The sequence below is a fragment of the Temnothorax nylanderi genome, unplaced genomic scaffold, assembly GCF_030848795.1.
Source record: "Temnothorax nylanderi isolate EJ_2023f unplaced genomic scaffold, tnyl_v1.0 TNYL_tig0033_pilon, whole genome shotgun sequence".
NCBI lineage: Eukaryota > Metazoa > Arthropoda > Insecta > Hymenoptera > Formicidae > Temnothorax > Temnothorax nylanderi.
The window spans coordinates 792,253-810,532 of NW_027249095.1; the positions used below are offsets into that span (position 1 = coordinate 792,253).

The 18,280-nt window shown below is 47.9% G+C and overlaps 1 protein-coding gene across 2 annotated transcripts; it reads right to left on the reverse strand.

Moving 5' to 3' along the window:
- Positions 1-4,145: 4,145 nt before the first annotated feature.
- On the reverse strand, positions 4,146-18,276 carry Jumu (Forkhead box protein N4 jumeau). 2 transcript variants are annotated; one of them, XM_071703048.1, is made up of 4 exons: positions 18,175-18,276; positions 8,548-8,818; positions 7,509-8,315; positions 4,146-6,324 (listed from the first exon to the last, which is right to left on the reverse strand). In XM_071703048.1, exons 2-4 carry the CDS (start codon positions 8,808-8,810, stop codon positions 5,634-5,636), a joined length of 1,761 nt encoding a protein of 586 aa, XP_071559149.1. In that variant the 5' UTR covers positions 8,811-8,818; positions 18,175-18,276; the 3' UTR covers positions 4,146-5,633. The 2 variants fall into 2 exon arrangements, with proteins under 2 accessions (XP_071559149.1, XP_071559148.1); XM_071703047.1 differs by having other exon boundaries at positions 17,224-18,240.
- Positions 18,277-18,280: the final 4 nt, after the last annotated feature.

Below are 18,280 nucleotides of genomic sequence, written 5' to 3' on the forward strand. Positions count from 1 at the left end.
GTACACTTAAAATGAAATAAATATATGTAATTACGTTGAAAGGAAAAAGAGAAAACGTGCAAGAAGTATGTACAGCCGCGAAGAACGAACCATAGGAAATAACTGTGCTTTTCCTTTTTAAAGGTTTAAATTTTCGGGTTTTTAACATTAACAGTTTTTGAAACATTAATTAGTGCCACCTCCTATCTGATTATATTCCCCTTTGTCATTTTTGAGAATTGCAAATTTTGCCAGCAATTTAGATTGAACACGTGTCATCGGTGCAGTTACCAAGGTCGGTAAAATTCGCGGTGACTTTATGGACAGTCGGTAAAGTCAGCGCGCACTTTTACCGGCAATAATAATTTTCGGCGCGAGCTGTTGATTACTGACAAAATTTTTAATTCTCAAAAATCGACAAAATAGGATAATATAATCAGATAAGAGATGGCACTATATAACGTCCAAAAATTGTTAATGTTAAAAGCATGAAAATTTAAACCTTCAAAAAAAAAAAAGGCAAACAAAAGTTCGTGATGACTTTGCCGGCTATCAAAGATTAGCAAAATATCAGAGAATGTAATCGGACAAACGGTTTCTAAAGTCAGAACTTCGAACATTGTAATTTAAAAAAATTTATTCATGTAAATTATCCTTCGTTATTTACATTATTGGCACGAGGAAGACCGCAGCTAGCATGCTAACGAAACGTATACACAGACATAATGCATAAATATTCAAGCGATTATTTATTGTACAATTGCGCACAATACGCTCGCAAAACTAGTGCAACTGTATAATATTCTTAACAATTTCGATATTTCTTAAATAAGTGTACAAAATAAATTTTCGCAGAATATAATATACTAGATGATGCGCGTTTATTGGATGTTCGTTTCGTGAGGGAAACGCCGCGCTGAAGTGGAACCGACCATCCGATACCGTGCGATTTAACACGAGTAAGCGGCCATTCTTCTTCAAGGCTGTTCCTTTGTGTCATGCTCTTCGGTCAAGTTTTCGCCGTAGAGAGACTCGCCGTGGATCGGCCAGGGCCGTGCTCTTGCCACAGTGACCTCAAAAGAAGGAGAGAAAGACCCCAACGAAGTGGCCTGACGAAGGTCAACGTCGAAATTGAAAGAATTCTAACCAGCGATTTCACCTCCGTCGCGCGGGGACCGCCGCGCTTTCGTCATCTCGAAGAGTCGCCTTCCAAAAAATTTTGACGAACGAAAGAGCGATCGCGCGCGTGCGGCTCGTTCGCGACACCCTGTAGAGAGAGAGAGAGCGAGAGAGATCATAACGTAGACGGGGGTGAAGAGGGGGAATAATCAAGAGCGGCATTAAGAGACGCGCATATGTGTGGCCGTCTGGTCCTTCACCTGCGACAGGGGCCGCGGAGCGATGTAAAAACCTTGGGGAGCCCCCCTCGCTTTATTTTCGTCAGTTTTCAAGTTGGGCTCTGTGTCTAAAAGATACGCTCTCTCGCGCGCGATGGAAACTTGAAGACGAAGTCTCGGGAGGACCAGGGGGGAGAGGGGGGGACGAAGGAGTCAAGAGGGAAGAAAGGGAATCGTGCCTATACGATGTCTGCCGAGCGCATAATGCGCCAGTATGCGTTTCCTTCTCTTTTCCCTCTTGCCACGTATAGAGGCGACCCGACTCTCTTTTCTTGGGGTCCGCTTCTATTTCTCTCTTTTCTCCTCACTCCGCAAGAATTCCCATTCAGTGAGATTAACTTATCTCCCGATTGCGCCGGGATGGGCCGGCGTTTGAGAGAATCGCTCAACGTGAATTCTACGTGTAGCCGGAGCTCTATAAATAATAGATAATCGGGCTAGGGAAAGAAAACACGAGAATATTACGCAAGATGCGCTTTCACTCGTATTACGTCAATTGAAAAAGTAAATGCTCTCTAAATATTAGACTTGTGACAATGGGGGAAAAGATAGAAAAAAACATTAGATTAGATGATCATCTTTTTGCTTTATTCTGATTTAATGTCGCTTGGCAGAGGTGATTATACTATATGGTAGCTTGCACGAGCGCAGCGTGGATGCCATGAGCGCGGTAACGATGCAGGTTCAAGTTACTTGCTCTTCCTTCCCTCGGTGATATGCGGCTGATAAGTCGACATATACGTAATATGCCAGACCATCGCTCGACTGTCGACTCGGTGTACACATGGCGTGTCGTGAAAGCGACGCAGCTGGGCGGGAGGGTCGGGAGAGAACCGACGTTACGGGAGACCAACATTAGATTATTTATTTTTTAACAATTCAAGGAAGTCAATTTCTAATAGGCGGCTGGGAATCGGATTTGCAGAATTTACGGTACAACGCGTGGAGTACACGTGTGGGGTCTTGTTTTCCGACTGGAAACCGCGCGATGAAGAGAAAGGATTAAACGGAGACGAAGAAACAGAAAGAAAGAGAAAACGAGAAAGAGAGAGAGAGAGAGAAACAAAGAGAAGGGAAAAGAAGTTCCAAAGGAAAGTAGAAAGGAAGAAGGGGGAGAAGCTGCGTACTACGAAACGTGTGTAAATCGACTGTAGTATAATACTATGAGTCAGTCACACCCACAAGCCGGTTGTAGGTTCGAGATTCTTTCTCTCTTTCTCTCTCTCAACACTATTATCTCGTTTCCTCTCTTTGAACGCGTGCGACTGTGTACGCATTGGCACGAGGTCACGCGTACATGTCGTATCTATCGGCCTTGCCGCGTTCTAATCGGCGGTGCTCAATGCGCTCCTAACACGATATTCACGATAAGGGCGCGAAATAGCGTGGGAGTTTTCGAAGCGTCCCGCGCCCGGATAATCGGCGGGAATCGGCCGTATCGATCAGGGCCGTAGAAGTAGAACCTTCGTTGAGGGGTGCTAATAAAAAAACTCGCTCGCTTTTGAAAACAAAGAAACCTACTTCGAGATTCGTAATTTTCTTTTTTTTTATCCTTTCTTCTTTCAACGCATTGAGATCGCGAGACCGTCCCCGAGTTTCTTTATCGATCGAAAGATTTCTCATCCTTACAAAGTCTTCAAAATTCTCGGGATACGCGAATCGTTAGAGATTTTACTTCTTGCCTCTCTGATAAGGGCGCCACTAATCAGCCCGGGGCCCCTCGCGGCCGTAAACCGGTCCTGGACGCGCTTCGCCGGTGCTCGAAACACCTGACGAAACGTCCGCGGCGATGCGGCTGATAAATACCGCGGTGGCGGCGAGGGAGAAGGAGGGCAAAAGGGGCAGGGCGCACGGCCATGCATTTGGAATGTATGCGCGAAGGATCGTCTTTGTGCGAGCGACCGAACGGCACCGGTCGACTCGCACACAAATCGCTCTTTCGTGGAAGATGTACACCTCAAGCCTTCCCTTCCCTTTGTTTATTTCCCGATTTACGATTTAGCACGAATTACCACGAGCGGGTCCGCGATACAGATCTCCTCGGGTACGAGAGACGATAACGTTGAAGAAAATCGTCTCGGTGAGAATTGCCGGGGCGACGGGGGCCCGAAGTCGGGGCCGCGATCGAGGGCCCCGGCACGGCGGCGATCTCGCGTGAGCGCGGCCGAGTTCTTTGTGATCAGGGCTCGACCGAGAAACCGGTTTCATTGGCGGAAGACCCTCTCGCTCTCGCTCCCCTCCCCCCTCTCTCTCTTTCTCTCGCTCTCCCTTTTGCTCCGCGAAGCGAACCGAATATGAATCGTACGCCGCCCGTTTCAATAGACAGAGCTCCGTCGTCGGCGCGGCGGCGTGTGCGCGCGTAAACTGGTTATCGCCGATCGTATGTAATCGGACATGCGGACGACACGCGTCCGCATACGACGGTTGCGTATCGATAAACGCGTGCACGCAGATGCGGCTGTCAGCCCTCGGGCTCCCTCCCTCTCTCTCTCTCTCCATCCCCCCTTTTTTCTTTTTTTTCTTCTTTTCACGCTGGATTACGTAAGTGGGGTGGATGTTCCGAGGGCCCGTCCGTAATCGTGACATTAACGTCGAGCGGGAACGATACACGGAATATTTAACCCGACCGAATCGCGCGAATCAATTGCACGCGTGTAAACGTTAAAAAGAAAAAGAAGAAAATGATGAAAAAGGAGGGGTTTATCGATGATCACCGGTGACGTTAATTGGCGCACGATCGAAACGTGACAGCGAACACGAGGCGCGAAGTACAGCGTATCAGTAGTTTATTACAAAATTGCAGTCATTGCACATATACATCATTTTTAATTTCGTGCCGTTTTACACACGAAAGTTTTACACACTCATTAACGGTATATAGAAATATTACAAACAGGTACAAAAACTACGCTACTTTAATTTAATCGCTACCTTACGCTATCACTCTCTCTCTCTCTCTCTCTCTCTCTCTCTCTTACATTCACAATCGCCTATTTGTTTATCGATTATCTAAATGCCTTGTAAGCGTTAGAGCTTGGTCTTGCTCGCGTGGAATGAAATTGCGTTCGAACGCAGCGAACGATATATAAATATAATGTACAAGTACGCCGTGCCGGATGAAAGCTCGACGATAAAATCCTTGAAATCTATGATAAATTCATCCTTTGAATCTACTGGAAATTTTTAAGATTTACAAATGTAGAAAAAAAACGAAGCTTTGTTAATAAAACTTCATTCATGCTCTGCAGCAGTTAAACTTTCTGCCGTGGAAGTTATCACGCAATTGTTCGCGTAAAAAAATTGACGATACCATTAAATTGACGATCCAATTAAAATTAGAATAAATTAGAGATTTCCTATTGTTGATTATAGCAATATCAGTCGATCGACATGCATCGGCATGTATAATACATAAAAATCATAACGGTGAAGAGGTAAATACGATGACTCCATAAAAAAGACATTCTCAAAAAAAAAAACTTCACATAATAATCACGCATGAAGGAATAGCACTAAATGAGTTGCAGTCCTCGTAAACTTGTAAGATCGGTATGAGATCGCGTGTCGTATCTTTACTGTAATCTACGCGTTATCCGCTATGTTCGTATTTTTTATCTTTGACCATTCTTGGCAGTGACGATTCGTGAGCTTCGTGTTCGTTAATTTATTTCCTATTCGCGGACGGTACGTGGAAGCTGGCGCATTATTATTTCTACGCATCCGGTATTTTCGAGAGTTGCAAATAAAAAAGATTGAGTAATTAACGAGCGTTAAAAAATGTTTATTACAAAATTGTGTAGTGGCGCCGTTAGACATGTTAGGCGAGCGCAAGAGTAATTCAGTAATGTAACAGCCGTCTCCTATCCAATCGGTTCGGAATTTTTCTCTCAATTATGGCTATTTTCCTCGTAAATGTGTGTAACATGAAATGGCCGCTTATATTTGAAAACTTCTCTACGCGCACGCCTACGGGCTGGTCCCACATTACGGTTTCTAAGAAAAAAAAATAGCCTTTGTACATTGTGTATGTACAGATATTTGTACACTTTAAAATTACAGTTATATATACAAGCGCGTTGTATAAAAAAGGTACATCGTCGTATAAAACACAATTATTTACAAAATCTCAGGCTATAAAAAAAGTTACGTGACGCAATTATTTACAGTGTTGTCGAGCAATAAAAAAGGGGAGGGATGTGTACTTGGCCGCGTGTATATATATTTAAATAGGAGATCGTATAAATTGTCGCAATAAGTTTACTCCGGCTCGAGAAGCGATCCGGCGCCCGGCGCGGTTCCTCCGGCCCGTAGTGCGACGAGGTGCGCTTTCTTCCGGGGCGACGCCGCGTTGACCTGCTGATAAACGTAATCGTTCTGTAACGGCGAGCCCGAGAGCGTTTTCTGGCGTTTTGCGCACGAGACGAACTCGTACACCAACGGCCGCTCCTGCCTCGGGAAGTCGTTTAGTCGCGTATCAAGCAGCTCGGTAGTATCGAGATCGAGATCCTCGTAGAGCTGCTCCACGACGATTTCATCGTCGACGATATCGATTTGCTTGGTCTCGTCGTACGTGACGTTCTCGTCGTCGTTGATGGGCTCGTCCACCGCGGATCCACCCGTCTCGGAATCGGCGTAGCTCTCCGCATCCTCGTACGTCTCCTCGTGCCTGTCCCCCTCGTACTTCATCTCGCCCCGCTCGAGGAGCTCCAGCTGGTCGGGATTCACCATGGCCCGCTTGATCGCGGTCGGATCCTTCCTCGACCATTTCCGCACCTCCTCGTCCATCTTGGCCACCTTCGACGGATGGATGGCCCAGAGGCAACCCTTTCGCTGACTACCATTGCCGGGCGGCTTCTCGATCTTCTCAAAGCACTTATTCAGCGACAGATTGTGCCTCACGGAGTTCTTCCAGCCAGTCGGCGCGGTCGTAAAGTAGGGAAAGTGCCGGCTGCGTGAACGAAAACGGGAAAATGGGACATGAAAATTTGAAGCGAATCGGAATTTTTCGTTAGCGTTAGAAAGAAATCAGAGAATTAAGTATATTAGGTCATATCAGAGAATTATCTGGCAAATAATAATTAAATTTATAAAATGGATAAGATCGATCGAGTTTAATTCAATCAGAATTCTAATAATATTCAGGTCAAATTTTAGCGAATTTTATTTCCTCGAGAAAAATTGCTTTTTTTTGTTACTTTGAAAAATATTTCACACGAGACAATCCGTAAAGTTAAACGTGTCTTAACATCCTCGTTTGGCGCAGAAGAAACTCTAATGAAACACGACTGCAAAGGACGAGCAGTTATTTTACGATCATGGCCGTGAGTTGCAACGGCGAGAAATAAAGGCAGGTGGTAAACGAGAAGAGCCGGGCCTGGCGTCGATTTCTAGGGGGGACTGTACCCCGGCGTGCCCCCGGTTGTTCCAAGGGGCCCCATACAAAATGGCAGCTTCTCGCTCAGCTCCCTTTCCGACCCGTAAAACCCGAGAATAAAGAGGGAAAAGACAATACTTTTGCCCCTCGTGTACCTAAGCGCGGAGTAGGGGGCTTTGCCAGACCCTTTATCCTTCCGGCCAAATGGCCGAAAATAAGCAAACGGGCGACACGTTATTCATCAAGTAAAAAGTTCCTTGCTGTTCGTCCCAAAAACATCATTTCTTATGGCAATATCTCACGTTTGTTGGCAATTACAATGAATAATGTACTAATGCAAAAAATGCAGCGAACGTTTCAGCTTGTAAAATCTCGAGAAAAAACATACGAGAAAAGTAATTTATTTTAAGAAGCTATTCAAAGAATTACAGTTATTACGATGTTATTTTATTCAAAACTATTTTATTCGTAAAATACGTTCTTTTCTGAGGCGATATCTTTAAGAAAGTTGCAATTAGATCTTATGGAACGATAAAAATAGTAATTTGTATCCAGAGAAGAAGAAACTTATTAAGACAATATATGTTAACTTGGAGCTTACATTTGAAAAATTGAATAAGAGTGAAACTTTTGTTTCTTATATCACTCCCGCAAATTATTTACATATCGATTTAACATTTAATTGTCTAGCAACTTGCAAGTGTTAAATATCTAAGTTGCGATGTGTTTTCTGCGGTAACAATTTTAAGAACACTCACCACATGAAGTTATAGATTTCGGAGACCGGCAGCGATCCCGTTCGGCTGTTCTTCAGTGCCATCGCGATGAGACACGAGTACGAGTACGCGGGTTTCGGATAAGAATTGTCACGGTTCCCCACCGTTAAGTCCTTCTCGCGTTTTGCCGCCTGTATCATCACCGTCGTCGTCGCACCCGTACTAACGTCGTGCACATTGTTGTTATAGGACATCTGTTTGCGAATCTGTTGCAACGCAACCTGACTCCCCGAGTTAGCTGCGATCAGCTTGATGTCCTGGACCTTGACTGTGCCAGATATGGTGCTTATCTTGGGGTGATGCAACCTCGTCAGTTGTATCGTCGGCGAGGAAGCGATGGTGGAAGCGGTTAACGTCCTGGCGCCGATGCTGACCGACGACGATGACATCGACGTCGGCGCCTCCACGCTCAAGGGTGTGAGCGGCTGTTGAACAGTCGTATCCGGCTCGTCGTCCTCCGTCTCCTCGTCTTCCTCCTCTTCTTCCTCCTCCGTTTCCTCTTCCTCCGTCTCGTACTCCGTCTCGTTGTGTTCGTTCTCCTCATTCTCGATCTCCTCTTCGTCTTCGCTTTCATTTTCTTCATCATTTTCGGTTCGTTCGACCTCACTTTCATTCTCCGTCTCCTCTCCCTCGTTTTCGGCAGCGTTTTCCTCCACACTCGCAGTCTCCAGCATCGCCGCGTCGCTGTTCGTCGCGGGGCAGATAGACATGTTATGCGGTAGTATCAAATTCGGATCCAACGTCAAAGCCAGTTCACTGTCGCTGTCCAGATTCAATTCCTCCAGATTGCTATAAAACACAGACAATATTAAACTTTCTATAAAATTTATTAAGTAAATGAGGTTTTCTTCAATTTAACTTTATGACTTCGAGCCTTAGTAAAATATTTCGAAATCCTATATTAACGTATTTTCTCTCTCTCTCTCTCCTTCAGTAAGTTTTAGTTAGACAACTTTTGTTGGCACTAATAACATCTTTCTTTGATCATTGTAGGTAAAGAATTCCAAAGAGTTCGTCTTACCTGTTCGAGCTTTTGTCGTTGAAGCAGATCGGATCGTCGTCGGCCTCGGTCAAGACGTCGTCGAAATCGAAACCGAGGTCTGGACCAAACCAGTTGATTTGGCTCGTGTTGTCGCAACGCCGTATGCCCATATGAAACATCTCTGGACGACACTGAAAAGCGTCGGAGATGCTGTCGCTGCCGAACAGGCAGTCCCATGGATCCCCAGACAATCCCTGCTCCATCCCGACGGTATTGTACGCATTTACGGTATCCAATTCCATTCACTTGACTGCAAGGAGAAGAAATGGTGGTATCTTTAGAAGATCATCGGAACGTGCCAAATAATATGGCTAAGCTGCAATCCGCCGCCAATTATCCTTCCGAAATAGTTTCATCTTCGTAAAAGCGACATCGGCATAACGAAGCCCCGCGTGAAGTCACTCTATCGCTTAAGCGAAATTGTACTTTTATAGCTCCATAAAGAGTCTAGTTCCCTAGCTATAATACGATATTGTCTAGTAGAATTTATATATTATATATATTTCTTGTTTACATTTTTGTTTGCATTAACTATATTACATATTTATAGACACGCAATGTTTTCATCGCTTTCATCCTCCCAACATGGGACTTATCTCAGCCTCAATACGCGTGTTTTAATGACAATTCCGTATGAGGAGCGTATTTGGATCAGCACGCAACTCGTAGATCGATCATTTTCACAGAATTCCTCGTAAGGGTACCCTAGACCGATGTCTACAGCACCGCGAGTCGCTCTGTCGGCGGAATAATAGCTCGCGCGGGCACGTGAGAGTTCCCGAGAGAGTTCCTCGCCGAATAAAAGCAGATCTGTTCCTTGAAATACCGCGCTTATCCGGCGATCAAGGCGGTCCAGGGATCAACCTTCGTCGGTGTCTCTAAATCCATAAATCATCCTCGACGAACTCTCTTTGTGTGTCAATCGTTTTAATTTAAAATGTAAAAAATAAAAAAAATAGAAACGCATTGTAAATTATTAATCTATAAAGATCTCGCTGTGCGGATACGCGTCTTTGATCGTATACAGTCTCCGCAATTACGTTCGACCGTACGCTTCGAAAATTCCCACGTTATCTCAGGTCTTTATCAACGTCGTGAGTTGCGAATGTAGCGGGAGTACCAAGGATCGGCGGTTTAGTGTCTCACTGCGCCGGGGCGAAGACGATAGATTCCGTACGTACGCGGGAACCTCTCGCGTATACGCCAGCGTATACAATTACACGCGCATGCTTTTACACGTGTGCGTATATTGGTGGAAGAGAGAGAGAGAGAGAGAGAGAGAGAGAAAGAGCGTACGAGGATCTTGAACCCACAACCGGCTTGTGGGTGTGACTAACTCATAGTACTACAGTTGGCTTACTATATGCACGGAGCTCCGTAGTAGAGCCCCCTCTCGCTCCTCCCTCCCCCGCGCTCTCGACCGCGGCTCTTTTTTTTCCTCCCATCCTCCGCGTGTCTTTCCATGATTATCTCTCATTAAAAACTAATAACGGACAATCGACGAGCTCTAACGGCGGAAACGCCGCTGGAATAAGCGAATGCAAGAGGGATCTCTGCTTGGAAAAGAGATAATAGTCGAGCTAAACGAACGACTTGCGGATTTTAATAAAGTTTCGTCGCGTAAAGCCATCCCAGACAGCATGTCCAAAAGTGGGACGTAAGACGTCTAAAAAAAAGACATCTTTTAGACGTCTTACGAAAAAAGAGGATGGCTAAAAGACGTCTTATGTCCCGATTTTAGACATGGTGCTGTCTGGGATTCATATAATAATATGAATCCCAGACACGCGTGTCATTTTGAGCTGCGCGGTACAGCGGCAGCTGGAACGAAAGCCCGAGATCCCCTTTTCTCGTCTCCGCGCGTGCACGGAGACGCGAGAATATCAGCCGGCATCGATTCGAATATTCCACCGCGTAGATTGTGCGTATAGTCGTAACATCCGGATCTCGCGATGGACCAACCGTAGATACACACAGAGCCGCGCGCCGTCTCCGCTCGGCCCGCGCTTTTCGCCGAGTATCGATCTGATACGTCTACCCCCCTCGGTACCCCGACCTCTCTCCCTATCCCCCTGACATCCACCCTCGTCGTATCCTTCCGCTCCTCCCCTCGGGCCGCCGCGCCGCGCCACGACCAGTATTTGCGAGCTGCAAGAGTGTGCACCCCGCGCGCAGCGTGCACCAATGCCGCGCCCAGGTTCGTCAGGGTGGCACCCTAAACACTCCCCCGGCCCCGTTGCCCGTTTGAAAATTTACCCCTCTCCATCTCTCACTCTCTATCCCTCTATCTCTCTCTTTTGCTCTCGATCTCTCCCTTCGTCCCCTTCATCCCTTATGGTTCCCCGGCGCAGGCTGCTCGTTACCCCTTAATACCGCTCGCAAGGGGCGAATTAATGCTTCTATCTTTGTAAATAGGAAAGCAGATATCGGATTTTGCGTTACTCGCGTCATTTTTAGCAAGTTTCACGGAATGTATGAGTTCTGCTTCTGTCGGAGGTTCTCTAATCGTGCTGTCGCTCTGGCTGCCGAACGATAATCCGTAAACGGAAAACGTTAAATGCACAGGAAAAAAACAGAAATGTCAAATCAACACTTATATACTCGTATATACGCAACAATCTATAATTTTATAAGAATCTCAACTTTTTATTTCAACTTTTTTTTCTTTATTGAACTATATGAATATTCAGACAAGCTTTCTTCGTTTAACGCAATACATATATCTGCTATTTCAAGATTATAGATTCTTGCGTATATACGCGTATATAAATCTTCTAATCACACTTCTTTCTTTCTGTGTGAATATGAAGTCTTAATTATACTAAGAAACCATAAAACTCTACGGTGAAGAATATCTTGTGACTTGGTAGTGATAAGTTTTATTCTTTGGAACGAAGCTTTCTACTCTGCGTGCTAAGAGCGTCGATTGAAAGCGTTTGAATACGCGTGGTGAAGCTTTTAATTTCGGAGCTGAATTCAGAGGCGGCACGTTGCTAAATTCATTCGAAGGGGAGAAACGATCAATGTCCATCCGGGAGTAATTTCGAGAAAAATGCGATTTTAAGTTTTAAGACATCAGATATCTTAGAAAGCTATCGAACAAATTAGTACAAAATTTAGTGAATATCGGAACGCAGCCTTAGTGTGTACATTGTATGTTGGACTCTGATGATTCTTCCCCAAAAGCGCGTGGATTATGATCGTTTTTTCAACGCACTTATACATCTTCGGCCTTATTTCCAATGAATTATAACTGTTCTTGATCAAAGTTCTTGATCAAGATAAGAATTATGAAAGTTCTTTGAAAATGCTCCACGTGATAGCACAATCAGATCAATTTCGACAAAAAGTGGACTTTGATCGTTTTTCTCCTGTATCCTGCATTTATTCCCATCGGTCGCGACACCGTTCTCGGACGGATTAGTACCGATATGTGTCACTTATGCAGGAGCGACGGAGCGACTGGCGTGCACAATGACGTGTCTGTGCGCACGTCGCATCGACGTGCAACGCGTGGCATCGTACGCACGTGGCCGCGCGGAATTGGCGCGAAAAAGTCTCGTCGTCGCGGCGACGACGGTCTCGCGCCATTCGGTGACTCACGGCACCGCTGGAGGAGTATCCTCAGAAAATCGCCAATAGTTCGCTGAAACGAGTATTATCTTTCGAGACGTATATCGCGTCTTTCCACAGCAGCGCGAGCTACGAAAACCTGTTCCGGGCCCTCCTCTCTCGTTCTCCCTCATTCGCAACACGTCCCAGTTACGTGCGGTTACCGGGAGTGATAAACAACATTGTGGGATATTTTCGTTAAGGCCACGGCCGTGCGTCCAAACATCGACTCGGACGCGCTTATCGCGTCCGAGAGAATTTCCGCGGTTGTCCGGTTGTTCGTACAGCTCGGTTCGTGGTTTAGAAAGGAGCGGCGGCGAGCTATCCCTTTCTAGATCGCACACAACGCCGGGCTTCTAATAACATACTTACCGCCAGGCTAAACGAGATTATCGCAGCACCTCGGAACTGCATATACACGGGATTATGTCCGATCGTTTTTCCTACGCGCGGAGCGTATCCGGCTGTGGGATATAAGCCGGCACGAACGCAGCCCGGGCACTTTCGGGCCCGCTCGAACATAACCGGGAGTATCGAGATTAAGGAAGATTTATGCATTAATGATACTTTCCCAACTCTCGATTACGAAAGACCGTGTAATCGCGCACCTGAAACGGACGTCTCCTCAGCTTAACGTCGATCTCACGATGTGTTTACTAATCCCGTCTTCTAATTTGATGGGTTCCACCAGGCTTGGAACTTTTTTGCTTTCACTGGCCAGGCGAGGTGAGCCAATCACGCCGGGGCCCCCCTCGAGATCTTGCAAAATTTCGCACGTTAACCGCGGAACCAAACGTATATACCCGCCTTTTTACAATGGAACGCGTTTCCCAACGTACTCCTCGACTTACAAAGAAATTACAATGTATTTCTCGCGCGTAAAACGAGCAAAACGACGGTTAACGGAACAAGATCGGTCGATTGTATCATAATTCCATCGATAAAATTGTGAAATTTCGTGTACGTGCGTGTTGCATTATTCTAAGATTATTCTTTCCCACGAGTAGATTGCATAATGTTTCCCGCGTAAACAAAAAATCCGCATTACAAATCGCATCGCAAATCGTAGCGTATTCGGCTCCGAATACGGTGACGGGAATCGGGCCTCCGGATCGCGTTAGAATTTCCTAGATTCGCTCCCCGCTCCGATATTATCAAAGCGCCGCGAAAGTGGCCGCGGCGAGTGTTTCCATTCCGCGTTACCCGCTCGCGTCATCGCTAAAACGAAAGACTCGCGCGGCCAGCGCGCAACAACACGGCGCGGAAAGCACGAAAGCACAATGGCGCGTTAACCCCGCGCCGTTACGCGAGGCTACGGCTAACGACGATTGTTTCGCAAATTCGTTTCGCGATGAGAGAGAACCCGCGGGGGCCCGCGGTCCCGTCGGCGCGATGCCCCCTCCGAATTAAAATGCAACTCGTCCGTTGCGCTTTATCAACGATCTTTTTCTCTCCCGCTGCGCGCGCGCGATGACTTTCTACCTCGTAAATAATTTATAGCGCGCAACCGCAAATAGATATTTATATATGTAACAAAATCCAATAATTAAACTAGCGTTTATGTATTTAGAGGCAACCGTTATTTACCGACTACTCACTTAAAGGTGGATGAGAGAGACCGCGGTCGGGGATTAAAATTAGACGTATCTAATTTTCATCGCGCTCGTCGTATGCAACTTTCAAGAATCTACGAAGTATGCTAAAATTACGGGAAGTAGACCTCTCTTCTCGGAGAGCGGCACCACTTTTCTACTCGGTGAATCATTTACAACGCCGTAACTAACTGTGACTCGTCAAGATTAATCTTTCGGCGAAAGAAGAAAACGGGAAGCTGCACGACGACGCAGCGAAATCGCGTGCTCTCTACAACGAAGGTACTATTCTTTGCGGCGATTTAAGTAAAACGCTTATCAAGAGTTAAATCGAATACCGATTTTTAAGTACGCGGATTTATCGTTTTCCAACGAAAAAGCTGTTTTAAGACCGAAAATAATCGGCGCGAAGTTTACCGAGTTGGAAAAATAATATACAAAATTCACACGGAAATATTTAGCCTGTTCTTTTTCGAAGAACTTCCCGAACTGGTGCACATTGATGCAATTAGTTAGAGTTAGAGTGAGACAAAATATACTTGTCTCACTCTAACTTATTGCAGCACTAGGGTGCACCAGTTCAGGAACTTCTTCGATAAAGAATAAACTTATTATTATTAACCTACCAAGATCCAGCCCGAAAATGACATCTTCTCTATTAATTAAAGATCTCTGATCTCTTCTACTAATTGAAGGTACTATGTTTTTTCCCCGGAATTGCGCGTCGATTAATTATCGTAAAAATGCAAAAAATGATCACACAGTTTATCAACAAACGCTCGAATATCCGAATCTGCTTAATTATTTAAACGACGAATCGCCGCGACCACGTCGAAATTTTCGCCGAGTTTCCACACTACCGCGATTTGATCTCTTGTAATACTTTCAATGTTGTACATCGCAATAAATTTATCATTTTTACCACGTAGCGAGCGCACGATAAAAACTAATACAACGGCTCACACTGCAAATCCCACGTTCCACCGATATTGGAAGAAGCGCGATACTTTCTGTGTGCGCCCGCAGAAAATAATTTCCTCCTCGCCGGGCCCGTCCTTTTTACCGCGAACGATAAATGAAAAAAATAAAAAAATATATACATATATATATAAATCCGTCAGAAGAGAGACGTTCCGTCGTACTTCACTATGTCCTCCGCTCCTTTTCCGTCTCCGTTTCTTTATCCCGGTCGCGTTCTTTCTTTCACCCGGAGCCTCGCAGAAATAATCGTCCGAGAGCACGAGAGGAGCTGCTCGAAAAAATGCCGTGGCGAGAATGGGACGACACGGGACGGGGAAGGGCGGTGGAGGGAAGAATGTGAATTTCGGGCCGTACCTGCACAACAAGGACCGCCGGCCGCTTCCTGCGGTGGGCATATGGCGAAGGGAAAAGAGGCCAGAAGGGATTCGGAGGGTACCGGGGGGTTTCCCGGAAGGTTCTCACGGTCAATAGCTTTCCCGGCGGCATGCGGCTGGAAAGTGCTCGGAGGGGCTGCCTTTTCTCCCCCCCCCTTCCCTTTGTCCCTTCTGCCGCCATCGTCGTCTCTATACGTGTCCTTTTCCGTCCTTGCCCGTAGGCTACGCTCTCTCGCATTTTGTTGCCCGCCCTTGGTCTCCGGTATTTCGAAAATGGAAATAATTTTTCATTTACGAAACTTATCCTCTCCCCGGAGACAAAAACAACAAACGAAGCTTAACAAGGGTTTTCTTCATAAATCAGGTATCCTTCGGGGAAAAACGGACGACAAAAGAACAGGTCAGGGAAAGGAAAACGAAGACTCGAGGTTTTACCTCGGCGACGTTATTCCGGTGGCCAATTAACGTTCGCGATCCGCGCGAAATTACTATTCGTGGCTATCAATGGAAATCGATATCGCCGTTGGCGGTTTCGGCGACGAGGACCAACAGTCGCCGCCGTCATCGTCGTCGTCGCCGGATAACAATTACGCGGGAAAACCGTGGTATACACGATGCATGCGCGACGGGGATAACGAGGGGAGCCGAGGGGAAACGGGAGCGGAAATCGGGAAAACTCGCGCGGCGCGCGGACGGACGTCTCGGACAATTCCGCGGCTTCCGGTCTCGCGGAAAAATTTGTTTCCGCCAAACCTTTGTCTCGAGATATTCGCTGCTTCTCCCCTCCACCCGATCGAGCGGCGGAAACGGAGAACGAGAGCGGCGCGCACAAAATATTCCAAGGAGAATCTGAGAAATGCGGAGCGTTCGGAGCATTCTTTCGGTTTTCCGACGGAGAAAATTCAGGAAAATTCGGGAAAATTCGGAAGCATTCGGGAAAGATTCTGGAAGATGTTCCTCGCAATTTTCAGGAGTCGGCGCGTCGCCCGCGCGCTTTTTCCTCTCCCTTCGGATGTTTGCATGTCACCTCTCTCGGGTTACGCGCACTTACTTCTCATTGTTTGTTACTTACTGGACCTACGCGCGTATCCATTTACCCATCTCCGCTCAAGGGAACTCTGTGTCACGGAGTGCATAACGCTTTCTTTCTCCTTTCGCCCCTCGCGCTCATCATTCTCTCTCTCTTTTTCTCTTTCGACCGCGCGCACCTTTACGCATTCTCGCATACATGCACGCGCGCACATTCACGCACCGCGCACACACATCCGATGCCGTTTTCTGTTGCGTATGCATTCCCCGTACATCCGTCGGCGCGCGGGTGTATCTGCACCGTTTTCGTAACGCGCCGTTGTTTCTCGGGCATTCTCGCTAATAATTAACGCTTTTCCTCTCTCCTCCTATCTCTTTCTCTCTCATAACGCGCACGTACGTGCTCTTCCCGCCGAAACCTCCCGGCGCCGTACTCCCGCGCTCCCGCGAGGCTCATTCACGCCGCGAGCGCTTTTGACACGCGAGAAACGGAGGAGGCCGACCGATTGTTTATGCCTCTCGGCGGCCGAGCCGGCGGCGCGCCGCGAAATTCGGCGCGCCGTCGCTCGGCGGAAATAACCCGCGGAAATAATCGACCGGCGAACGTGCCGTCGGGACGCGGGAGGAAACGGTGTGTAGTTGGCGAAAACGCCGGAGTATTTTTTTTCACGGAGTCGCGCGTACGTTCACCCAACTCCCGCGCCCGGAGTCACACACACACATACACATACACACACATACACACACGGTCGTCCGAAAACGAAAGAGGAGGAGACGAGGCTGGGTGGGCGCGAGACGAGGAGGAAAAAACAACATCGTCGATCTCGCTCGCCGTGTCTGGCTCTCCGTACCGTTCCGATATATCTCTCGTTCTTGACAGACGGAGCGAGAGCCGGAGCGAGACGGCGAGAGGAGCGCGAGCGCGGGAGCGAGCGAGAGGACGGGACGAGACGGACGAACGGGACGGACGGACGGATGGATGGGAACGGGAGACGAGACGGGTAACAACACCGCGATTCCGCGGGGTAATATTTACGCGGCGCGTAATGTAATGGAGCCAGACCTACCGTGTATCGATACTGCGCGTCCGACGTTCCCCTAGTCACACTGTCCCGTCCGCATCGGCCGGCACTTTCACACATATATTTCAACGATGCGAGCGGAGGTCGAAAATTTTCGGCGCAGCGACCATGTATAAACCGTACACCGACACGGGTCCCCCTTGACGGAACTGAGGCACAACGTTGGTTGACACGAGCTGGCCCGTGAACAAAGACCACAAGATTTCAAATCCCGCCGCGCCGATTGGCCGGCCGCGGTCACGTGGCCGAGGCACCCGGCGTCCTATTGGCCGGCCGCCACGGGGGTGCGAGGACGTTTTGAACGATGCGCCGCAATGCACATGGCTGACAAAGGCGGACTTGCCGCGGGGGAGTCCTCGGCCCGGATCAGGCGCCCCCGATTATCCGTCGATCCCGCCGTCGACGACGATCGACGGGCCCCGGGTTAGGGGCCCTCCTTTCGCGCGCACCCGCGACTACGCCGAGCGTGCTCGGGCGCACTCGGGCCTCCCTAACCTTCCCCACTCGCAAAAATGGCCGAACCCAAAACAACACCGCGCGCGCGGGGAACGTCACTCGTCGACGACGGCACGTAAACCCGACGTATTCCCGGCACGCCGGTACTCGGAGCGGCACCGCGCGATTCCTCCGCCTCCACGCGACACGCGCCACCCGCCGAATCGTCCGCGAGTACGGTCGCGAGCGCGGCGAATAATCGCCGTGTACGAGATTGAAAACGAACGGGCGAGTCCATTGCGGCCACTACGGAGGGGAGTCGGGGCAGGCTTCCCCGGTTAAGAATGAAACACTGTGCGCGCCGCGATAATGGCGGGAAGGTACGTGTACACACGCGCGCACGCGGCACATGGGTGTATTTATTGACTCGGAGAGAGAAAGAGAGAGGGAGAGATAGAGAGAGCAGGCGGATAACACACGCGCGCACTACTTCGTCCGTACCGTTCTTCTCCCGGACCCTTCCTCTTCGCTCCACGCGGCCGAATTTCGCGCGAAATTTCTCACGTTTCTCCTTCCGTTCCCCGGGCGCTTATTTTTTTTTTTCCTT